This window comes from Schistocerca cancellata, chromosome 8 (genome assembly GCF_023864275.1).
Source record: "Schistocerca cancellata isolate TAMUIC-IGC-003103 chromosome 8, iqSchCanc2.1, whole genome shotgun sequence".
NCBI lineage: Eukaryota > Metazoa > Arthropoda > Insecta > Orthoptera > Acrididae > Schistocerca > Schistocerca cancellata.
Window position 1 is genome coordinate 63,075,203 of NC_064633.1, and position 26,578 is coordinate 63,101,780.

Consider the following 26,578-nt stretch of genomic DNA (forward strand, 5'->3'; position numbering starts at 1 on the left):
AAGCAGCTCCCTTCAGTACCTAATAAGTGTTTTTTGGCTTTAAAAAAAAATCTCACGAGATAGAATAAACTGATCCTACTTTATTAAGCAATATCTTGTCAAAAGCCGAGAAGCGATTCTTCTTAGTGTTCTAGCTCCCTTCAGCACGTGATGAGAGTTTTTTGGCTTTTTTAAAAAAAAATCTCACGAGATAGAATAAACTGATCCTACTTCATTAAGCAATCAGTAAAATGATGCACCCAATATCAAGCGATCGCTTTTAGATTTACATTCAATTATTTTAATGATAGTGCTTATTAGAACACAGAACTGCTTTATTATCTATGCCTCGAAGTGAAGACATTACGATCTATGACTAAGGAATGACGTCATTGTTCAAAGTCGACGGGTTGTATCCCCTGCTGCACTAGACCCAAAATACAATAATTCCTAGGGGCTCACTTCCGCCAGCAATAATCATCTAAAAGATATTGCAGTTTGGAAGAGCACCTACCAAAAGACCTCAATAAATTACAAGTTGTCTCGACTATATCATTTATATACTTATCAGTATCAACTTAGCTTCTTTTTTTTTTTTTTTTTTTTTAACGCAACTATAGAATTTTCTGCTAGAAGTGTAGTAGATCTCCAGTAGACCAGGCCAACAGCATTTCATTCTCAGACAACCGATAATAGTTTCTGAGAAAAAATATATATTTTGGCACTATCATCTATGGAAAGTACAAATCTTTGGTTTAGAATAGTAAACATAAACACTAAACACTGTAAACAGTAAACATATCGCACGTGTAATACGCAGAAGACGTGCTACAAGACCGTGGTACAAGTGTGATGAAGAATAAAAGTAAAGAGAATTTAAGGTTACTGAGCTACAGGTAGCACCTTGGAACTTGAATTTCCTAAAATGATTGTTATCAAACGGCTTAAATTATATACAAGTAGAGGTTATTTTAGTGCGAAGACATCAAAACGATTTCTTTGCGACGACAATATTAAGGCGTCTGTAGAAAAATCTACTATTTATGCCCTCTCTTCAGGTATGAACATTTGTATCACATGTCACACGTAAATTAAGATATTGCACGATTGTAACCTAAATATTGCAAATAAATCGCCGAACGTGACTAGTTTGTGAAAATAGCTTTAGAAAAAGCAAATGCTTTTGGTTATGAATGCCCCTGTCTGCCATATTATTTGAAGTATTGTTACGAATAAAATTAATGAAGTCTTATATTAAGAACTCCCCTTACAGCCTGTAACTGGTCTTGCTCGTGCAGAATCATCATCGTTTTCACAGCCCCTCCCCCGTCCCCTCATCCACACTATCACAGAGGGAAGGCACATTCAGTGGTTCTATCCAGGACAGCAAGTACAATAACTGAGTATAAGAACGATTCGTATTATTTTCGTTTTAGTGGTAACGCATCTTAGCTCGAATTAATGCCATCAGCGACGTGTTTATATAGAAATGTATTTCAATGTTACGTGCTTTTTATCTTTTGTACTGTGTGACATACAGATCTAAGCCAAGTCCGTAACCAAGACAGAATTTAAAATGTATATTAATGGAATTTATATGTATTATTGGAATTTATAACGTGAACCCTGTAGACAATAAGCTAGACATTAAATTTGTACGAAAATGTTTTTAAGGTAATATGACATAATTTTATATTATAAAAATACCACCACATTTGTTGAGGAGTTCACTTGCCAAATAAAATTAGTGGTCCATCGGGAATAACTCCAACTTTTCTCAATAGGCTTTCTGTCTTTACTAAAGGGAAGGACCGCAGAAGTTTCCCATTAGGGAGATACTGATTTTATCGTAGTTTCAAGTTTTATGACTATACACTGAACTGTTTTGCTGATATGTACTGGATGTTGCTAAATGTTCTCAAAGACAGAGTATTGTTTATTGGTATTACAGAAGTGTCCGATTCCACCTGTTTGCTTTGATCCACAACGTCATCAGTATGGTGGAAACAGCTACTTCCAGCATATACAAAATTTCGAAAGGACGTCACTACATACATAGGCCAAAAATGCGAAAAAAGAGGACACCATAACGTCTCTCTCTAAAAACAAAATGAGACTAATGGGACAACCGCAAGCTAGATATACAACAATAAAGAAAACATCGCACGATCCCAAAACCCATATTATAAAAAAAAAATTACAATAGTCAGCTAAGCCAACAAATCCACAAGAACTGGACATGTCCTTTGACCTATAAAGCTAAACCACAGCTTTCAAACCAGAAACCAAACCTCTAGAACTACAAAAAATGGAATTTAACATTTCCCTTGACCTATATAGCTCAACCAATACCAATAAACCAACACCTACAACTCCGAAAAGTGGAACCAAAATCTCAAGAACTCACCCAAAACACAAATATCCCGTATCAACCGCATCAATTAAAACAAAGCCGACCTCTCTCTCTCTCACACACACATACATACAAAACAAAAGTGTCTCCCAAAATACCTGCCACCCATAAACCAAGCCCTTTTCACCCAATAACACCCCCAGAAAAAAACACCAATAAACAAACATCATCTCTAAACAACCTCCCCCAACCCATAACCTGCACCATAAACCCCACAACCAATACCATACCACCCCACTCCTCAACACCCACACACACCCAAAGCCCTAAACTCACCAACCTTGGCCTGTACATCCTCCCCATAGCCATCACATAAAATACAATAATTCCCAGGGACACACTTCCGCCAGCAATAATCATCTAAAAGATATTGTAGTTTGGAAGAGCACCTCTTCCCCCTCCTTATAACTGATTTAAATTTCTCCCAAAAACCCCTCTGTTATATTAGTACAAGCCTCAGTTTCATAATCCTTAAACTCAATACTGTGATTAACTACTAAAAGATTATAACCCCTCTTCCCCAAACCCCTTTAAGACGAAAATGAATGAGAAATGGTAGTAATACCTTCCTCAATGTATTCCTCAATCAGACCCACTAGTTCCCTTACACTACAACTCTGCAAAGCCCTAAAAACACAATCAGCACACCCACCTCTCCTTCCTCAAAATAACAGCTGCCATACCCACAAACCAACCCAAGAATTGCGCCTACCATACTTCCTCTTACCAAACCGTGATTCATCAATATCAACAACCACACCCAATCCACCCAACTTCCCATTATATCTGACATACTCGAACAAACCTCTCAACAAAAAGAAAAACCAGTCTAAAACAATTCTCTCACTCTTACCAGTCTCATGTGCACAAAAAATTATAGAGCACCAATAACAAAAATAACAAGTGAGCAAGACAATCTTCATGATAGCCAACCTAGATTTCCCCAAGGAGGTACTTCGTCTTATCAACCACCAGATATTATCACACCAACAATGCCACATATACGTGTTCCTGGTCTGAGCTGCCAGAAGTCTTGTCAACCTCATGTTGCCACAAACATGACACTGAGCATATTCAGCAATACGACTGAACATCTGCAGAAAATGTATGATAGACATCATATCATCACCCAGCACAGAACATAATGATACACTTGTGAACTTCACTTTCATGCCCGTATTAAAAAAAAGTAATTAAATGAATTAGGTTTCTTTTTGTACTACAAACCCCAAACTAATAAACCTAACAAACTGCCAAGCGCATAAACAAAAAAACTTAATAATTCACTGTAAACACTTCCACAATCCACCTTACCACACCAACTACCTAAACTCAAAACCATGTTAACATGATCACAACCAAATCCCAAATGCACCCAATATGACACGTTAAACTACGAATGTACACATGCACCATCAGAGGGCACCATCAAATACAACAACACGACATCTGCAAACACAACCACCTCAGAAACTCCACACCGTATGGACGTCACACACCACAACACCATTATGTCATGGGTCAAAGCAGACAGGTGGAATCAGATGCTGCCGTTGACCCTGTTTCATGGATGTCACAAGCACAGAGGGTTCAGAATTTTTAATTCAAAGAAAAATGGCAAAATTAATTTTGTCTCTTTATGTAACATATTATTTGTATATGCGGATGGATATGTGTGTGTGTGCGAGTGTATACCTGTCCTTTTTTCCCCCTAAGGTAAGTCTTTCCGCTCCCGGGATTGGAATGACTCCTTACCCTCTCCCTTAAAACCCATATCCTTTTGTCTTTCCTTCTCCTTCCCTCTTTCCTGACGAGGCAACCGTTGGTTGCGAAAGCTAGATTTTTGTGTGTATGTTTGTGTTTGTTTGTGTGTCTATCGACCTGCCAGCGCTTTTGTTTGGTAAGTCTCATCATCTTTCTTTTTAAATATATTATTATGATAGCTCTTTATGCGTTTTCATTCTTTTTGAAGCTGTGGTTGACGGTGAGAAGAATCGAAGACCTGGATTTGTTTATAAATATATGTTCACCATATAATTCTAACTGTATATAGAAATTAATAAAGCTTATAGTACAGCATCTTTCTGTGTATATCATTTAGTAGTTATACATTGCATAGAAACGTAGGGAATCGTGAACAGTGATTTCTCATTCTTCCTGTGAGCCTGTCACAGTTTCTATTATTTAAGCTGTTGTCATTTCATGGTTTTTCTTCTTACACTTATTTTCACTTTTCTGGGTTTCCCTGCTTTGCTATTTTGGGTATTACCTAACATCAGATTATCAAAAAATCGTACATAATGTTTTTGCATGTGTAGTTTGATGAAGTTAAATTTTAGATATAATCATAAGAATGTTGTTTCTGTTTGGATGCTATAGTGTAGTCCCTGTTTTGGTGATCAGTTTTGTTCAATGAAATCAAAATTAATGATGAGAATTGTGGTGCAATGATTAGAACAGTGGACTCACATTGAGGAGGATTCAAATCCATGTCAGATCATCCAGATTTAGATTTTCCATGGTTCCTTAAATCATTTAAAGCAGTTGCCACAGTAGTTTCTCGGAAGGATACAGGCAATCTGTATACTCATCCTTCCCTCAATCTAAACTGATACTCTGTTTCCTGTGTCCTCATTGTCAATAATAAATTAAACCCTAATCTTCCTTCAAAATTTATGCAAATGTAGGAACAGAAATTCAGGTCTAACGATCAGTGCAATGCGTCGGCACATGCTTCATAACGCCTAAGACAACAGCTTCTGAGCAGCTATACAACATAACAATGGTGCTGTCTGATAGGAATTGTCTTAAAGTAGGAATTTTTTTGCTGCGCAAAGGAGCCAGAAAGTCATAACAGTATCCTCCATCTCGTCCAGAATCTGCAGCCAAATAGAAAGAGGAAGATGACTTCAATCTTCACAGATATCATGGTGACATTACTACTTTGGTTTGTTAAACTGCTGGTAGAGGTAAGACCCATATGTCTGATACAAGAGATATTCATCTTAGCATGGATACTTCTTCCAGTGAAAGAATATGTATTGTAGAAGGTGTGGAGTAGTTATGTTTATTAGTCAAACATGCCATTCCATTACAAACTGTTTCTATAATGTTATACATCCCTAGGAAAACATGCTCTGTGTATTTGCGATTGTGTTAGTCAGTAAATTGCCAAACTCTGATCCCTCTCACTAATAAGCTTCCCTGTCCTTTTGTCATTTTAGGATACCTTAGCAGTGTTGATTTGTTCTGGATCTCTAATAATGATTTCATGTGTATCTTCTTCAGCTTCATACATGACTCATTTTGCTTTTCTGTCCTTTATAAATGTGAAGCTCTTCCAGTAGCCACATGTCCATGACCACCTGTAAGAGAGGAACACAGTTACCTTTATGATCAGACTATTGTCCTTAATTACCATCGTGTGGTATACTTAAGTTAGGCTACTTTGCATATTTCGTTCTTCCGCGTCATGTGGGATAATATTGTGACAACTCATTGTTAGTTCAGGTACAAATAATTATTTAACCCTTTTAAGTGCCAGCTGTAGTTAGTATTAATTTATTAACCCCGTGTAGACAATATGGTGTGGACAACAGGCACATGTTGGTGTTACCATCATGTGTTGCCATCTGTAATTAACACTACAATAAAAATGTCCCTTCATTATAAGTTCTTTTTGGATTTAACAGCACTTTCACTATGCTGTTCTACATGGTTTTCATCCAGATGAAAAAACTAGAGTATATTCAGTTATAACAGTGGATGGGAAAAGGCCCGATAAGTAAAATTGGATACTATTTATGGTGACCCTTTGCCAGTTAGATATTGGTGAAACATGGTCAGACATCAGTTTTTTTATGAAGACCAGTCACAGTGCCCAGTGGGTATGGTTTCAATAGAATTCATTGAAAAAGTCCATGTCACGATCCCCTCTGATCACCAAACAAAAGTGCATAAAGTAGTGGAGGTAACAGAGGTGTCAATGGAAACAACAATTAATATTTCCGACAAAAAATTGAGGGAGAAACTGCCCCACATGGTGAAGAAGAAAATACTGTTTCATTACAGTAACACAGCAGCACATTTCACGTAGAGTTGTTGCCACAAGTCTTGCATGAATTGCTGTCATACTCCCCCTTATTCGCCTTATGTGGCTCCCTAAGATTACTACTTCTTCCCAGTTGAGAATGAATGTTACACAGGTAAAAAATTTTGCTCAAATTAGATTAGGTGGTCACCTTTGAAATGGAGGTATAGTTTAGAGAGACTGACAAACCCCTGTAAGGAGGCTGCATTGAAAAATAAATAACTAATAATTAATTTTTGAAAAATGGCATTGGTCTAAAACAAGACATCAAACTTATACAGAGAATGGTGTTGGAAATGTTTACCATTTCACATTGCTGGTGAGAGAATTTAATAGAAACAATTAAATATCTCATACTTGAAGAAAATAAACTTGAAAATTGCTTAGAAAATTCCAAGAACCATAGTTTCAAGGCAGTAACTATGAATAATCTCCAACCCCCATACTTTGATCAGCTAGAGATTGTAAAGATCAGATTAGACTAACCAAACCTCATACAGAAGTTGTCCAGCAGTCATGCTTCCTATGTTATATCTGTGAGTGGATCAGGAAGCAACCTTAATATCTGATGCACTAAAAAGTGCCTTCTTTCATACTGTATGGTGATTGCAGAATATAGACATAAATTTAGATTTTCAGTGGACTTCTGGAACAATTGTTTGTGGTCCATGACAAATCATTCATCTATAAATCTTTTCTCTCATCAAACTTTTGTTCTGTACAGAATTACCCAAAGTCCATGGTGGAGATAGGAAAGCTTGTACACCAGAGTATGTTACCAGATTCAGATTTCATAATATTTGAATGAAACAGTCCATATTTGTTTATGCCTGTGAGTTGAAGCTGGTCATTCATTTTCTCCAACAATATCTTAATGTTATACTCTCTGATCTATGTATTTGTATGCAATTTTAGTATGGCTGTGATCAGTGGTAATGCTGAATCCCAGCCAGATGGCTTGACTGTTGGCAGGAATGATTGCTTGAGAATGGGGCTACAGCCTCAAAACTATTTGCAAATTAGCAGAAGATAGATAAATAAATAAATAAAACAAATTGTAGCTCTGATACGTCTCTTTTCAAAACAAATCATAGTTTTATTATTCTGTTGTTGTTTTTTTGCCCAACTAGGGACCACCTCAAAACTGTCGTTTTCCAAGCTTTAAGTGCTACTGAATGCTCCTGCATTTGTTCTGATGTCCCCCATCCCCTCCCCTCCCACCACCTATGTCCACAGCTCTTCCCATCACCATCCTTGACACCCCTTCTGGAGGTGCACAACTGGTGCTGCCATTGCAGACAAAACAGAGGAACCTGTGGTCCAGTGGCTATAAAGGCACACAATGGATGAATCTGGCAATTATCTTCATCTCTGTGGTCTCATTTCTCTTTGGAGTCTTTGAAATGTAGGGATTGGGGGTTATTTGTTCAGATTGTGCCTGAAGGTTTTAAACAAGTTATTTACATGTGTTTGTGTTTCAGAAGCCAATCTGTACCATCTGATTCTTATGAAATAGTAAGATAGTTTTTGATGCAGATTTTCTCTTCTTTAGAAAGATTCCTTATTCTCCTAAGTTTTTTGGCAATTCCATTTCTGCCAAGCAACCTGTCTCAGTTCTACTTTTGGATCTATTCTGCTTCCCACCATGCATGCTTTCTTGATTTTATGAGTAGGGCAGTCTCCTGAGCTGCTCTTCTATAGCCTCTTGTAGCTATTCCCAGTTCTCCAGATTTAAAGTTTCCAACTTTTATGTGAATTCTTGGTTGCTTGTCTCTGTCCAACTTATAATTTTTTCTGGGAGTTTTATTATTATATTTTTAATACTATTATTATTCTTGTTTTGTTTTGGCCAGCTGTGAACTATGTTGTCTCAGCCTTGCCTTCCTTTGAGCATAAGCATGAACCCTTTATTCTCTCAGGTTGCTCTGGTTTTAGGTGCCAGAGATGGCAGTCATGTGTGCATGAGGTGTGCTTCCTTGTGTGAATGAATGGTTGTGTGTTTCATTTTCTGACAAAGGCTGTGGCTGACAGCTAATGCATAAGTGTCTTCATTGCCCCTGTCCAACTTAACATTCATTGTTCCTGTCCAACTTGACATGTCATCTTTACAGTAAGTAGCAACCTAACTTTTCCTTATATTGTTAAGCGCAACTTTCTGCATTCTTTTTGTTAGCTATATCAGTTGGTGCTATTTTATTATTTAATGCTTCTAAAATTTGGTGAAGATATAATTGGCATTCTCAGTTGAGCAACCCTTCTGAAACCCAAACTGTGATTTGCTGATATTGTTGATGCTTAGGTTTGATGTTATTCTGGAATACCCTACCTCAAAAAAAATTGGATCATGTGTTGTAAACACACTCAGACAGCTGGTATGTCGTTTCCATCTTATTGATCTTAGATCTGAAGGGTTGTTTTCCAGTGATGTTTGACTGCATCCAGTCTCCTAGATACTTGAACTTTTCAGCTCTCTGTGCACTGGTGTGATGTTTGTTATAAACTCTGTTGTCTCGAATGAGAGCTGGAGCCATGTTGTGACCACTTTTGAGTATTGAGTTCATTGATTTGTTTTTTGTGTGTGCGCCTAGGGATCAGAAAAGACAACTAGATCAGTTGCAAAAGCTAAGAAGCCGACTGTCAGTCTAGTTCATTGTGGCCCCATTTCTCATCACATCATTATGTAATTTGTGTGCCACTCACAGATTTTTTTTCTGCACCATACACTGAAAAGTGAAAGTGAGACTGTGTCCCCTTGCATATTTCACTTTGTGGGTGGTGCCATCAAGGTATATGGGATAACGGCTTTTGTTTTCTTATATTAGCCTGTTTCTTTCAGTACCCTGTGAAATAGTGTTTGCTGCTCACTCTGTAGAAGAGTGTTGTTTCCTTAAATCCTCCTTGATATTTTTCCAGTTGTGAATCATATTGTTCCTCATCCAGGTCTGAAAGGCTTTTAAGAAGCCCTGGTATGTTGTCAAGATGAATAGTTGTTCAGGTCAGATTTATCACCATTCTGAACAGAGTTTGAATCAGGACTGATTCCTGACATCCACCCACTTGACACTCTTTCTGTTTCCTGAATTTCATGAATAATCTCTGTTAGCTTGTCATAAGGTTTTTCATGTGCACTCTTCCAGAATATGTCAATTATTACAGCTTCACCTAATGCTTAGTTATTCTTTAGGACCTGCGTGATCTGCTAGATTTCAGTATTTTGTGAGTGAAGATGACTGGAATGAGCTGAAGTAGTTACAGAAGCATTACCTGAACGAGCTGCGTACAAAATACCATGGAGCAAATGGTCGAACATCTCTTGTGATCTGGATAGTAGAAACCAGACAACTATTTAGTTGATCTCAATGTAGGTTCAAGACATACCGATGCCCCAATTGACAGCTTGACATAACTGAGCCAGAAATACAACAGACTTTCTTATGAAGGTAGCATTTAATTGGCACCTTTTTCCCATAAAGGTGTACTATACTACTTGAAGGCACTCTAATACCCCATTAATGAAGTTTTTGTGCTCAGCTGCCTCTAGTCATATAGTCCATCTTATCTAAATGAGTATTGCAACTATCAGTATTGCAGTACTCACAGGTGGACCCTAGCAGGGCTATTCTGTGGTTTTTCCCAATCATGGTCCCAAGGTCCGGCAACCAAACAGGCTTACTGTGTTTTTTGCAAAATTTTGAGGGTCAGTCAAAAGTAATGCCTCCTATTTTTTCTTCCTTAAAGTTTAAGTAAAAAAATTGAATTTGGCACTGTTCTGCAAAGGTTCTTCTCACATCTGCTGCATTGGTAACTGTCACTCAGTGGCTCAGCATTCGTTTGCTGAGCACAGGCGTGGTGACCCCTAGGTTCCTGAGCTGGGGACTGGTAAGTGCCTCCGGTCCTGTGTCACTGTAAGCTCTGGGCATACTTCAGTGGTCACCATGTGGCATGGTGATGGAACGTTGTGTGTCACAGGGAATGAGGACTGTGGCTTGACTGCCTGGATTGCAAAGATGGTAAAAACCTCTATTTAAAAAAAAATAAAATAAAAAGAAAAAAAACACACAACTCAATCTCAAGGTGTGCTGTGCACTGATGAGATGCATATCTATTTATGGGGAACAGTTTTCAGTGAGCAACTTCTGGGCAACCTTGCACACCTCAGTTGTAAAAGGCTTACTCAGAAAAATGAGGCTCTATCTGAGAGGGCCCTTATTTGCCTGGCTGCTCAGGGAACCAAGATAGAACCCTTGAAATCATTTTCTTCTCCTCCCAGTGGGAAGGGTGTACCACCTGGGAGTACTCACACCTATTCATCCAAAAGAGTGAGGGAAGCTAGCCTTCAAGATAGTAAGAATCTGTTGGACTTTAATAACAGGGCTCATGGGGTCATAAATCATAATGTATTTCTGTTGTTTAAGAGGAAGGAGGGTACATTTGACAGATGTCTCCCTTTTATATCCATAAGGGTTTGGAAGGACTTGCTGGCAGTTTAAAATTTATAAAACGACTGCATAATGACTCCCATTTAGTCGAAATTAGCAGGTCAAAGCAGATGGCTCTTCCAAAGAAATCACACAAACTGAGTGAATATGACATTGTTGTTGAGATGCATGTGCCACGATATCATGGTTATGGACCTAGCAGAGCTGAATCAAGAATGGGCATCACAGGGGATAGTCGATGTTGAGCAACAAACACAAAGGAATAATGGAGAGACTGAGAAGACCGCCACTCTCTTTGTCACATTCAATTCTTCAGCACTGCCTAACATATTATGGCAGGGTTCCTTCAACTTACAGTTAGGCCTTACGTACCAAACCCTATGCAGTGCTATAAATGCCAATGTTTTGGCCATACAACTGTGAGTTGTGGAGGTGAAGTTACCTGTGGGAAGTGCAGAAAACCAGTCCATGATGCTGGAACTGACTGTCCATCTCCAGTGATCTGCATCAACTGCTCTGGGAGCCATCTAGTCTGGAGCCAAGGCTGCCCTGTTTTTGCTGAGAAACGCAAAATATGGGAAATAAAAGTGACCAAGCAGTTCCCCTATGCTGAAGCCGAAAAAGAATATAAGGTAACAAAACCCCCTGTCTTTGCCACATCATATTCTTCCATGGTGCAGAAATCTGTTCCCATGGTGGACACTTCGATGCAGATGTTGTCCAGCATGCCTGTATCCACCAAATGCACCCGTACTTGCACATGTACATGCTAAGGAAAAAAGAGTAAGGACAAAGCAATCAATGCAGCTGCAACAGGTAAGATCAATACTTCCACTGTGAGCATCCAGAAGGTGCAAAAAAAGCAGAGTGCCTCTCAAAGCCTCCATTCCCCATCATCATCATCGAAGGGATGGAGTGCAGGGAAAGGATTCTGATTTTCAGGTCAAAATCGGTCCTGGGCACTGTTAGACGTCATTCTGGCATGTCCGGCTGATGAGGAGGATATCATGGAGTTAGATGGCTCGGATCCAGGCAGCTCCTTCACTCCCCCTCACTCTACAGGTGCTTCACATCCACAGTGCAAAGATAGGGCTAAATTAAAACCACACCAATGAAATACCTCGCATACTACAGTGGAACTTGAATGAGTTCAGGACTCATGTGGAGGAACTGAAACTTTTAGCACAGGCATGTGCCTTGGACTTGTCACAGTGTTTGCCACTAATGCGCACCACTCCTCTGCTCTCCCACTGGCTACTGACCTGCAAGAAGTTCCAGTTGAAATTCATATGTGTTGGAGGATCACTGTTTGTTCACTGTTTTTATCTCTGCAGTAGACTCTGAGACTCTCATAGATCTCATAGAACAACTTCCCTGACTATTTCTTCTCCTGGGAGACTTCAGTGCCCATAACATCTTGTGGGGCTCAGCCTCTACTTGCCCTCAAGGTCAGATTTTGGAGAGCCCCACAACATCTCACGAGCTGTGCATCCTTAGCACGGGTACTCACACTCATTTCTGTCCTGCTAATGAGCCATTCTCAGACATCGACCTCTCTTTCTGCTCTCCTGTCCCCACAGGCTGTGTTCAGTGGGAAGTCATTGACGACCTTCATTCCAGTGACCACTTCACACTCTGCATTCACCTACTGGATGGAGCACTACCATAAGAGAAGCAACCAAAATGAATGGTCGGCAGGGCTAACTGGATGCTGCTCAGCCAGTTGGCTGTGCTTGAACACCGTGGCAGCATCTGAGGAAGGGTGGACCACATCATACAAGTGAGCCATCGTGCCGCTGACTTAGCCCATCCCAAAGCCCTCAGGTCATCTTAGGAGGCGGCCTGTTCCTTGGTGGACAGATGAGTGCCATTCAGCAATCGGGGACAGGTGTGCAGCTTGTCGACATTTTAAATGTCGACCGACAGCAGACAACCTCAGGGCCTTTCAAGTTGTGAGGGCCAAAGCTCGACACTTCACTAGAGAGAGTAGCAAAAGGTCATGGGAAGCATTCCTGGAGTCCATCAACTGTTCCGCTTCTTCTACAAAAGTATGGCTGAGCATTTTGCAAAAATTACTCCAATGCAAGCCAGGATCCGGCTTTTCATCCCTATCATGCGACTGTAGAGAGAGGTAAGTAGGATTTCAGATCCAACTCTTCTGAGTTGCAACTCCCCTTTCCCCATGAGGAAGCTTGAATTGGCACTGTCTCAAACTTGTGACACTGCACCCAGTCAAGACTAAATCCGGTACTGCATGCTTCAACATTTGCCAGTGACATCAAAGGAAATCCTCTTCAAATTTTTTTAATTTCATATGGCAGACAGGCAACTTTCCCAATTCATGGAGGAAGGCAATTCTGATACCTCTGCTCAAACCAGGAAATGATTGGACATCTTCCTGTAATTATGGGAGTATCACCTTAATGAGCTTTGTAGGAAAGAGCCTGGGACAAATGGTTAACCATCGTCTGGTCTGGTTGTTAGAGACCAGGCAACTCCTTAGCCACTGTCAGTGTGGATTGCGGGCATCTCGGTCTATTGTCAACAACCTGACCTACTAAAGGCTGCTCTTCAGCTGTCTTTCATATGTAAACATTGCTATATTAGCACCTTCTTTGATGTTAGTAAGGCATATGACACTACTTGGAAACACAGTATTCTTAACAACTGCATCAGTGGGGCTTTTATAGTCTTTCCTGTCATAGGGGTTTTTTTATGACTCAAGTTGGTGACACACTGTCAGATCAATTTAAGCTACCCTCTTTGCCATAGCCATAAACAGTATCATGTCCTATGTTCTTGGCTGCTAGATCCACATTTTCATTCCCCACAATTCCCACGTGTCCTGGTATCCAGCAGAAAGATACCTCCTTCACCAGTTGTTGTAGTTGGAGGGGGACATCTTGGATAGTCTGGACTACTTTATTTGCTGGGTACAAACAATTCAGAGAATGGAGGGGACTCGGAGAATCAGAACGGACAAGAAATTTAGCACTGGAAAAATGTCTCACCTGCTCCAGTGCCCACATGATTGTGTTTTAATTCCTCATCACAGGCGGTGAAGTCTTGAAGCAGTCGAACCGTGAGGACAAGGCAGTTGGACCTTGGGGACACAATATGAGAAAACAATAGAGCTACCAACAGAATTGCCCCATTTTGACCCATTGATAAAAACAGCTACATAGTTGTGGTGTGTGGTGTTCAGATAAAATGGCAGAAAATATTGCATTAAAATGGAGCAGGAGTTTAATCTCTCCTGTAATGCACCAGATCTAAAATTACTCTGACCTCTCCAGTTACCAGGGTGGAAGATGGTTAAAACCTTATATTTGGGGTCGTACTTGCTCCACACTAAATGATTCCAGCACACACAGTGTGCGGATTCCAAATGGCATTGTGGCTCATCTGTTTGTCCCTCTAAAAGAAGCTCATCACGGGATTCACATTGAAAATGAGGAAGCAACAAAAACATCCTTACATCGATGACTTTGAAAGCAAGACTGTAGGTTTTACCATATTGGGATACATGTCCTTGTTGAAAGATGGACAAAATCTTTGAAAATGTAGAGAGATTATATTGAGAAGTTATAAATTCACCATCAGTGTTGTATTTTTCAACGTATGTAGTTGCATTTGAAATTCTTAACAAATAAAAAAAATAAAAAAAGAGGCATTACTTTTTGACAGACCCTCATATATGCAATCCTGAGTGGGCTATACAAGATGAGATGCGTTTGGGCTGTAAAATCCATGTCTGGCATGACTAATTGAGTGTCCTCCATTTTATACAATAACTGTACTCAGCTGGTAAAGTAATCCAGAATGGTCTTCTCCCCTACAGAAGCAGGGAAATTAGTAATTTTGCTTGAGAATTCAAGGAAATAAATTAGCAGATTAGCAGCCAAGGAGGTAGGCATTGATAATTGGTGGTTAAGCCCACCATCCTCCTATGCTTTCACTTTGCTGTTGTAGTATTGAGTCCTGTGTAGATGGAATGAAGAGTGGCTGTAAATGACAGATAATAAACTGCTGCTAGTAAAGCCAACCTCCTGGCCTCACAATGTAAATGAGGTCCTTCTCATCCATCACTATGCAGGACACAGTCTGGTAACATGAAGCTCCTTGCATCAGTAAGAAGACTTGGCAAATTGAACTGCACTCGCATTCAGGAGGACAAAGGCCCAAATCGACATCTGTCCATCTAGATTTAGGCTTTCCATGATTTTTCTAAATCACTTCAGGCAAATCCTTTGGAACTGCACAACTTTTCCTCCCCTATCCTTGTAACTGTTATAACTCACAACATAAAAGAAACATGAGGCAACATCTCCAGAATAAGTACATTTAGTGATTTCACAGGCCAAGTTAACAACAGATACAGTGCTTGGTATGACACATGACAAGTCTGCTACAGTACAGTTTTAGATGGATAGTGAATGGCAGATACGTGAGAACAGACTGACAGTGTGTGGTAGGTAGGTGGTGCTGGAAGGTATCTGTGCAGCTATTGTGCATGTTTGCTCAGATGTGGTGTCTCAGCCTGGTAGCCATACTTTGCGACACCAGATGCAGAATGACTGTTGCATCATACACTTCCACCGTGCAATGACAGTTGATGGTGTATGTGTCAGCTGGTGCCCAACATCTTGGTAGCAGCCCACTGGGTTACCACAGAATGTCAATGGGACATTGAACCCTAATCTTCCTTCCTTCCCTCTCTCCAAATTGTAGTGCTTGTGGCATACAGATCGTGGTACATTTTCAATCTTGTATATCAAGCAAGAGCAGAGAAGCTAACTAACCTGCAGGTATGGCCCTTATTTATGTGATAAAGAAATGAATGAGTTACATATTTTGAGATTCTATGAAGAGCAAACTTACTCCCTAAAATATGAGGAGGAGTTTTTAATATGTTGTTGGGATTTCTAATTCTAGTTCGTTGGGAATGGTCAGACAGCCACACTTTTCTGCATCTTTCTGTGAGCCTTCATTTATTTTACCCATGTTTCAAAAAGATGGACATGGGAGAGAGAGAATAAATGTATTTTAACCAAGATTAGATGTAACCCTTTCTTAAATGCTGACTTTAGTTTTAAAAATGTGATAGTAAGTGAGAATAATAGTGTTCTAATTAGGAACACAAGGAAACACACAGTCTTAAAATAACAAATTTATTGAGTAACAACACGAATATACAAACAGTAGTTACATGACTAAGATTCATTTGAACCAAGGGCTCAGAGGCCCGCACGTGTCCTTATAAAGATTCATTTTCCAGCAGACGCAGCTGTTGTCACACTGTATGCGCATGCCAGACCAAGTGACTACTGTTAGCATCCACGATGGTCATTGTGCAGCCCACTGTTTGAGTGTTGACATGCACGTACGGCTGCAGCAGTTGTCGTAACTGGAAGGTTACTACAAATAGTGTACTTTATCCTCCCATTCATTAACATTATACAAAATAATAATTTATTAAGTTCTGTGTTTCGTCACAAAGCACGCAATAATAGTAATTGTTACAGGAAACTTCAAGTAATTAGGCTGACAAACAAAAGTCTCACTTTTTTGCCTTATACAATTTTTCTTGCTACTCCCAACCTTGGCATGGCTGTGTGTATTACACCATGGTCTGTGTTATGCATTAAGGTTCGTTTCATACTGGCACACTGGTGATGGTCACCAGCGTTGGTCACCGACAAAGGTACATTCGTTTCAACTGGAGCATTCACACCGGGACACTACACTGCCTCAGTGAGCCACTGTGACACAGCAGTGACTCACCCTCACTACTTGTGATGGACAAGGTCACTGTGTTCACAGCAGTCACCGCCAGACATGCATTAGTTTCAATTGGAGTATTTGCAGTGGGACACAGATAACAGACACGGTGCTGCAGATTTGCCAACCGACAGGCAGTCATTTCTGAGACAGTGACGCGAAACATTCATTGTACATTATACTGTACACACTGTAGCTATGAGTTTAGATTTGATTAACACACAAGATTGTATAAGTGAAGCAGAAAGTCGTCCTGCTATTTGGGATGTGAAAAGCGATGACTATAGCAACAAAGTGATGAAAACGAATGCATGGCAAGAAATTATATTGAAGTTTGTGCCTGATTTCAATGAAAAGAGCATGGATGAGAAAAACAAAACTCGTAAGTTGTATATTATTTTGTCAAATTTAGTACCGTATTTTTCAGGCCATAAAACATGTGCAAAATTTAGTTGCTACCTCTGTACGAGTCCATTTCACTAACTAATCAGTTGGCAATACCTGCAGTGTTGGACACCAGTGATCCAGGAGTGTTCACCACAGTCACCAATGACCATCACTGGGGACTGTCACCAATGTCCCAGTGTGAAACGGGCCTAAAAGTGTCAGTCTTATAGCAAATGGCATGAGTGACTCAGTCCTCAGTTGAAAGGAAACAAGGAATACACCTACCATGTCCAGTAGGACCACACACAGGAAAGCTCTGTGTGTTGTTTCCAGTCTCTTGTTGATTATTGCTTGAATTTACATTAATAGCTCATTGTGTTTATCAGTTAAAATTACTGTATATCTTGAAGGGCTAAATAAAAAAAGGAAAGCTTTCATCAATCTGAAGACTGTTTTGAACTCCGCAATGCTTTACAGGTGTGGTCGTGTTGGAGGTGGTGCGCTACTGCCTTCCTCCAGCCTTTGAACTGACTTACCCGGCCACGTATAGGAGGACCTATAGTTTAATGTGGATTTCGAACCACAATGTAACTCGAAATTTTTCATGTCATCGATCATTACCAAAGGTGAAAGAAATAAGTGACAGATAAAAGTCATGGGAGTAAACTAAGTGCCTATGAAAATAGTCATCTGCGAACAAATGACATCTACAAGTTTTAAAAAATTAAAAGTTATTAAAATTATTTTTGCTAAGTGTAGTAGTTGGCAGAAGTGCCAACACCATGTTACTAGAGGAGGCCGAAATGCACGCGATTTAGCTCACGCAGGCTGGCGTGAGGAGGGAAGGACTATATTGACGTGAGGTCTGGAACATGAAAAGGAATTAGAATTTAGAAAGTGGACGTAGCTAGTGTGATACTTAACTTTAATCCATTAATGATGAACGTCACTCTTGACGGTACATAAGGCACAATATTATCGGTTCAGAAGACATAGTAACTGAATATGGTGCCTTGCTAGGTCGTAGCAAATGACTTAGCTGAAGGCTATGCTAAACTGTCGTCTCGGCAAATGAGAGTGTATGTAGACAGTGAACCATTGCTAGCAAAGTCAGCTGTACAACTGGGGTGAGTGCTAGGGAGTCTCTCTAGGCTAGACCTGCATGTGGCGGCGCTCGGTCTGCAATCACTGATAGTGGTGACACGCGAGTCCGATGTATACTAACGGACCGCGGCTACCACCTAGCAAGTGTGGTGTCTGGCGGAGACACCACATTCCTCCCCCACAAATCAGTGGACGGTGGTGGTATAAGGCCTCCGCCTGCCGTGGGGAGGACCCCATGTTGACGTATGCGACGAGGTGGGGAGCCTAACAACAGGCGAGGCTGTGCCACCTGCACCCTGCCATTCGGACTGCGGGGAGCTAGGGAATGCCTGAAAACCTACTCCAGGGTGCACGCCAACATGCGGGGTATGCTCCCATAGAGAGAGAGGAGCGGCCGAAGGGTCGACCTCCATCGGGCCGGGCACCCGACGGGCGAAGACGACATATGGTCCAGAGCGGGCGAGAGTTCCATGTCAGAGGACAACTGGTCGCGGGGAGCGATCAGCGGCGCGTGACCCAGGGAGGCGCCCGACGGCTGCAGCGACACGTCCACTGCGGGCGTCGCTGGTGGGAGAACAGGCAGTGGCGGCGGTGCATCGCTATAGGGCAAAATGGAAGGCAGCGTCGGTAACACCTGGGGCTGAGGTGAGCCAGTAGATGGGTCCCCGGGGCGACGACCGGACAGCACCGTCACTGGAAGCAGACGGGGAGCAGCAGATCCTGTGCGACGACAGAGGCGCAGCTGATTGAGATGCCGGCGCACCTCACCAGAGGCATCCAAAATCAGATACATAGAGCGTCCGAGGCAGCGAAGAATGCGCCCTTCGAGCCAACACCATGAACCTCGATAGTGACGATAGTAGACAACGTCGCCTGGGGCAAAAACAGGTTTCTGCCGCTGCACAGGAACCGGATGCGGTGGATGTAGCAAGAACATCGAGGTTCGATGATGGTAACCGTGGAGCAACTCAGCCGGCGAGCGACCATCTCGGGGCTGAGAGCAATACTAGGACAAAAAGAGCAATAACACGTCCTCCCGAGAACGCGACTCTTTCAACTTCAACATCTGTGACTTGAAAGTCCTGACCAATCATTCAGCGGCACCGTTTGACTGTGGCAAAAATGGTGCGGACGTCAGATGTTGAATACCATTGGCCTTGCAGAAAGACTGAAATTCTGCGGACATGAATTGTGGACCATTGTTGGAAACAATTGTCTGTGGAAGACCTTCAATGCAAAAGATAGCAGATAACGCTTGGATGGTGGCAGATGATGTGGAAGACATCCAGACAACAAAAGGAAAATTACTGAATGAATCTATCACAACCAACCATCGAGCATTCCAGAATGTACCAGCAAAATCGATGTGTAAGCGTTGCCAAGGGAATGTGGCTTTTGGCCATGCGAAGAATTTCCATGGTGGTGCTGATTGTCATTTGGCACACACAATGCAAGAAGAGCACATATGCGTAATCGCGGCATCGATTCCGAACCAAGTACAGTGCTGTCGAGCAAGTTGGTTCGTTCTCACTATACCCCAATGTCCTTGGTGGAGAAGCTTTATGACAGAGGACTGTAACAAACGTGGTACCACGACCCTGGACTGATCATTATCAGAACGCAACGGCAAAACATCACGTTGAACAAAAAGTCTCTCCTTGTGAGCAAAAAAGCGGCAAACCAACGGGTCCCCAATCCGTGACTTTGACAAGGGCCATTGCATAGCAACAAAACGCAGAATGATAGCAACGACAGGGTCGGTAGTTGTGGCTGTAGCTACACAACGATAATCAATCGGAAAAGATTCGACCACGTCATCGGTTTCCGAATCAATGAACATGCAAGCAAGTTTGGAGGAATCGAATGCCCTATCCTCAGCAACAGGCAAACGGGACAACGCATCGGCGTTTCCGTGCTTAGCAGTGGACCGATACAAGATATCATACCGGTACTGCAAGAGGAAAATAGACCAGCGAATGAATTTCTGTGCTGTACATGGAGGTACAGACTTGTTCGGATGAAAAAGTGATGTCAACGGTTTGTGGTCTGTGATTGTGGTAAAGTCATGAAACTTTGTAACACAGTACGAGAGCCAATGCTTCTTTCTCGATCTGTGAATAATTTCTTTGCGCATACGAGAGCAATTTGGACACAAAGGCACTAGGGTGATTGTGTGAGCCATCTTTGTGCGCAAGCACAGCACCGATCTCGAAATCCAATGCATCCACCATCAACAAAAGGGGTTTCTGGGGATCGAATGGCATAAGGCAAGTATTGGAAAGCAACGCCGATTTCAATCGGCGAAAGGCGCGTTCGGATTCCGTCATCCAGACGAACGGAACACCTTTACGGTGTAAGCGATGAAGCGGAGCTGAAATGGAAGAGGCATGCGGCACATATCGGTGATAATAGTTTATTTTTCCCAGCACACTCCATAGCTGCTTCAAATTCTGGGGCAAAGGCAAGTCTTGGATGGCACGGAGGTGCGTAGGACTGGGATGTATGCCTTGGGCATTGAGGACATGTCCCAGGTATGGCGAGTCACGAGCAATAAACACACATTTATCCTTCCATAAGTGAAGACCATTTTGTCGCAAGACGTGAGATAATGTTCTGAGATTGGCTAAATGTTCTTCTTCCATCTTTCCGGAGATCACAATATCGTCCAGATAGTTTGCTGCAGTAGGGACCAACGCACAAACAGTTTGTAGATATTGCTGAAACAATGCTGGGGTGGTTGCACACCCAAATGGCAGTCGTTTGAATCGATACAAACCAAGATGCGTGTTAACCACTAAAATGTGCTGGGATTCTTCGCCCACCGGTATTTGCAAGTACGCATCTGCGAGGTCCAACTTCGAAAAATATATGTCTGGGCACAGTTTGTCAAAAAGATCTTCTGGGCGGGGTAAAGGAAACGTTGCAATCACTAGTTGTGGATTCACTGTTGCCTTGAAGTCCGCACAAATTCTCGATTTTCCCGAAGGTTTTGGCAAACTTACTAAGGGTGATGCCCAGAGAGAAGCCTGCACACGTTCAATTACACCTTGTGATTCCAAATCGTGTAATGTTTTTGCAACCTCATCACGCAATGCATGTTGTATGTTGCAAGAAGGCTGCACTGTCCTAACACAGGGATCTTTTGACCTGAATAACTAGTTAACTTAACATTTGCGGCACGCAACAGAGATGTGCCCAGCAGTTCGTAAGTGTCTTGATTGATCAGTGAAACTGCAGCTCCGGTATCGAGCTGGAATGGTATCACTTTGCCATTAATGTCCAAGTCTACAAAAAGTTTATTGTCCTCCTGACGACAAGAGCGACTGCCCGTGCAACATGAACTGACACTGGTACAAAATCACTTGCAACTTGACGGGAGTTCCGGCAATGTCGACGCACACTATTTGTGGGACGAACACAGTCACTGTTAGAGAGAGTGGCACTGAGCGGAGTGGAATGAATGACGTGAATGTCCATGGGCGAAGTTTCGAAAGTCAGAGTATCCTTGGTTCGATGCCGATTCCGGCACGAAGCAAAGAGCCTGGAATGCTTTTGAGTTTCCGATCTGAGGTTTTTCTGGCAAACACTCTGAACATGTCCTTTTTTAGTACAGTAAAAGCAAATAGCTTGGCGTGACGGGCAATTCTCATGCAAATGTTTAGTAGCGCACTGCGGGCATGATTTAAGCACTGCATTTGCTTGCCGGCGCGGCACACGTGGCTGAGAGCCTGGCGGCAGCGGTGCGGCCAGGCGCAAGGGCTGTTTACTGCTCCGTGCAGCTCGCCCGGTGGGCCGGTTAACCTGACACACGGCTGGCGAAGTTTCAAATGATTCCTGAGCAAAGTCATGTGTGTCCTGCTGATCCAATATGTCCATCACTTGTTGAAGGGAGGGATTGACTAGTTTCAAAATCTGTTCCCTTATACGAACATCAGAAACGTTCTGTGCAATTGCATAGCGTACCATAGTATCTGAATATGGGAGTCCACATTGACACTCTAAAGCACAATCCCCAGTAAGGCCTTGCAAGGTTGCAACCCACTCCCGATTAGTCTGACCTGCCGTACGTTTTGTATGAAAGAAGGTATACTGTTTCACAACTACATTGACGGATTGTTTGAAATATGCATCTAATGCAGACAAAATTTCTTTGTTGGACAGAGCTGCTACGTCGCGTCGGGGAAACAATTTGACTATCACACGGTAGGCTTGCACCCCGATGGACGACAAAAGAAAAGGCTGCCGCTCATTACCTTGAATTCTGTAGGCGGCGAGATGGAATCCAAATTGGTGTGACCACTCCGTCCAGCTTTCCAGTGCAGCATCAAAAGGTCGGAAAGTCAGTGCAGCGGTGTGTTGTGGCTGCATTCACGGGGGAGCGGCGGCTGCCGCATCATTTTGCATTGCATGTTAACCCTGGACGAGCTGTCCAATGGCATCCAGTAATGCCTGCGTCTGCTGAGTCTGTAAGCGATAAAATTCGGACAGTACATCTGGAGATTGTGGCGAAGCCATGACACAATGAAATCAGGGCAGGATAGATAAGAACACCATTTTTACACTCGTTGCCGATGTTGTAGTTGGCAGAAGTGCCAACACCGTGTTACCGAAATGCACGCGATTTAGCTCACGCAGGCTGGCGTGAGGAGGGAAGGACTATACTGGCGTGAGGTCTGGAACATGAAAAGGAATTAGAATTTAGAAAGCGGACGTAGCTAGTGTGATACTTAACTTTAATCCATTAATGATGAACGTCACTCTTGATGGTACATAAGTCACAATATTATCGGTTCAGAAGACATAGTAACTGAATATGGCACCTTGCTATGTCGTAGCAAATGACGTAGCTGAAGGCTATGCTAAACTGACGTCTCGGCAAATGAGAGCATATGTAGACAGTGAACCATTACTAGCAAAGTCGGCTGTACAACTGGGGCGAGTGCTAGGGAGTCTCTCTAGGCTAGACCTGCCGTGTGGCGGCGCTTGGTCTTCAATCACTGATAGTGGCGACACGCGAGTCCGATTTATAGTAACGTACCGTGGCCGTTTTAAAGGCTACCACCTAGCAAGTGTGGTGTCTGGGAGTGACACCACACTAAGCATCTCGTGCTACTCTGTATTAATTTTTGAATACAAAAAATTTAAATGACAACTTAGTGTGACATTTGCAAACATTAGCAATAGAACATGGAAATAACTAATTCTTCTTGGCACTGTCTTCTTTTGGCTTCATAGTTTATATTCCTTTCTGTCTTAAAAGTAATATAAATTCATATTATCTTCATTCTTATACGATCTGTAAATTTGTTCTTTGTACTTTTAATTCATCCATTGCATTTAACGACTCTCAAAGAATGCTCAGTTATGCTTATATTAAACTTATATGTACTAGTATTTTGATTTTGTATTCACAGACCTGTTCTAATGCCTGTTGTAAATATTTTGTCTATGTTTGAGCTTCCTTTCAGAATGTTCCTTGGTATCCACTTGCTGCACTCTCCAGTCATCTGCCACCTCCCTCCAACCCCCCTCCCCCCCCTCGTCCGTCCTCCATTACTTTTGAGAAGACTCACTTGTAAGTACATCCAGAAGGTTATTATATGTGTAATTTTTACATGCAGTTTTAATATTCATTTTGTGTTTGTAGCAAATTGTGAATATTTTCCACTCTGTATGCATTTTTCTGTGTTTTTCTTAGTTTTTCAACAGTGTTGTGAATTTTGATATTAATAATTATCTTTCAGATCTAGATATTAACCTTTGATATCATATACCCCTTTTACATAACAGCATTCTTGACTTCTTTCTCTGTTGGTAGTCTCCAATAATCTTCATAAAAATTTCCATGTGTCCTACGTTCTTCTAAACTTTCCTCATTCCTCCTCCTGGTGTATACTATTTGAGTGTCTCAGTCATGTTGTTCCACATATGTATTTGGTTCACTTATTTTTATATCCAACTAATTATGTGGATTTACTATGTTCAGCACACCATTTTCACTGTATCACAGTATTAAATCATAGCCTTGGATCCTAAACAGGAAAATTGTGTACTGCTGCAATAACTTTCACACACATGTAGTGATTGATTCACTGCAAGTTCCCCGTTACATGTGCCCAGTTACCATCCCCAACCCCCCACAAAAAAATTAAATTAAATTAAAAAATAGAACTTTCTTATGTATTAGTAAAATAATTTCCTTTTACAGAAATCACAATTTTTTTTCTGTTTGACAGTTCTGAAGACAGTCTCAAATAAATATAGTTAACATTGTTGTATTTTGGTATCTCTTCATCTAATGTAACAATCTGTTTCAACAAAGAAACCTACTGTATTTGCATAAGACAGGCTGTGTAATGTTCCAAAATATAAAACAGTGTTTGCTCACTGAGGTCATGTGACCAAGGCAAGGTGATCAAAGCAAGGCAGTAACCAAATTTTTGCACTGTTTCACTTCTGGTTTTACACACTGCACAATGTCTGTAGGTTCACCATATCCTTTCCTTCATAGTGCAGTTTGCTCTGCTCCTTAAACTGATAATGCAGATATCTTTAAGCATGTGCTTGTAAAGTTCTTAATAGCTTTTAATTCAATAGCAAATGCATTACAACACTATAAAAACTTGCCAGTCACCTTTTTATACTACAGGCCTTTAGTTAACACTGAGTTACCAGCATTGTGTGTGTCTAGCTATAATGCTGAACTGCCAATTAGATAGAAGCACAGCTTTCTTTGTTATTAATCCTCATTATTATATCTTTACAACTGAAACTGTTCTTTTCTCAGGTCATGGGAAATGTGGAGTAGCTGTAGTGCGTGTGTCAGGACCCAAGGCAAAAGAAGTTTGCCACAAAATGGCTGGTCTATCCGATCCAAAACCTCGTCTTGCAACACTCCGAAAAATTTGGGATCCAGTGACAAAGGAAATGCTCGACAGAGGTCTTGTCATATGGTTTCCAGGTAATCAAAGAATTTACTTTTCATCATTTATAAAAGTTGCAAATTTTCCTGCTGTATCATTGTGAATCCATACGAGATGTGTCTCTGGGAGTAGAAGATATTGTCCATTAAACTAACAATCCTCCATTGGTCAGTACACCACTATATGCATTAATATACTCTATGCAAACATTCCATCCTGCAATGCATTGCACTGATTGTTGCACATACTTCTGACCACATTGCTTACCTGTGACATTTAAGGAGACTTCTACATTGGGTATATAATAGGGTGGCCAGATTTTCCACGTGAAAAAAAGGGACTTTTGTGAAAAATTTGGATAAAAAATGGAACAGTAGACAAAAAGAAAATATTCTGCATATGTGACTGCATCGCTTTACTAAAATAAATAAAAACTAAAGTTTATACACATAAAAAGGTGTATATATTAAGAAGACACATCAAACATGCTTGTAAGGGCACTGCATTGTATGATTAATCATTGTTTTTCCAAAAACTGATTATCATCCAAAATATTGAGAAATTGACAGAATTATTTCTAGCAAATGAACACTAATGTGGACATCAAAAACCTGTAGACCTTATAGCTGCTGTATGTGGAACACTGGTGCCAACTGTGTGCTTGTCAGAAGACCTAATATCTTCCAAAAACTTACAACAGTAATACAGGTTAAAGAATAGGCCGAGTACTCATTTGCAATCACTTAAATAATACTCTTTCCTTGGCGCACTAGAATATACCTAGGGGCTGGCCCTGGTGGTTTCTATTAGCAGACCTGTGAACTGTATGGATAAGCAGTCTCTGAAATCATGCATGTCATGAGTCAAGATACATCACTCATGCCTTCTAGGGGGTGGGAAAAACACAGACATACATAAAAACACTAGGGACAGAAAAATACATGGTACAGATAATGTACAGGTAAGAAAAAAAGCATTGGTACCCAAAAAGCTCCAGCATCATGAAAAAAAACAATTATCCCACAAGGTACTGAGATTAAAGGTCATGGAAAACACCAATGACGGCACTGACATTTGTTTCATCATCCGATGATGGCGGCTGTTGCAGCATGTGGTGGGTAGGCACCGGCGATAGGGCTGAAAGTGATGAGGGTTGATCTGGCACTCCATCCCCCCTCCCTCATGAGAGGCCATAGGGCAGGACTGGGGATGGTATCTACATAACAATGTCTTTATTGAGGTCAGCAGTCAGCACCAGAGGTGTCGGTGGGGGCGTCGAAGACGATGGCCGCACAGGACCAACAACGGAAGCGGCGGCAGTGTCAGGTGCAGCGGGGGCTCCAAAGGTGATGGCGGTCAAGGAGTGGGGGCAGAGGCAAGAGCTCTAGAGAGTCATCTGTCAGGCAATGATCCCTGCTGTGGCACAAACTGGACCATCTATGACACAGGAACAGACATTGGC

At 41.5% G+C, this 26,578-nt stretch overlaps 1 protein-coding gene across 2 annotated transcripts in view; it reads left to right on the forward strand.

The window, feature by feature from the left end:
- Positions 1 to 753: 753 nt before the first annotated feature.
- Positions 754 to 26,578, forward strand: part of LOC126095240 (tRNA modification GTPase GTPBP3, mitochondrial) — a 153,268-nt gene continuing 127,443 nt past the window's right edge. The window contains exons 1-2 of one of the 2 annotated variants that reach the window (XM_049909991.1): positions 754 to 1,037; positions 24,981 to 25,154. In XM_049909991.1, the coding sequence (XP_049765948.1) occupies positions 905 to 1,037; positions 24,981 to 25,154 (307 nt within the window). In that variant the 5' untranslated portion in view covers positions 754 to 904. The remainder of the gene's footprint in view (positions 1,038 to 24,980; positions 25,155 to 26,578) is intronic. The other variant, XM_049909992.1, reaches the window with a different exon arrangement.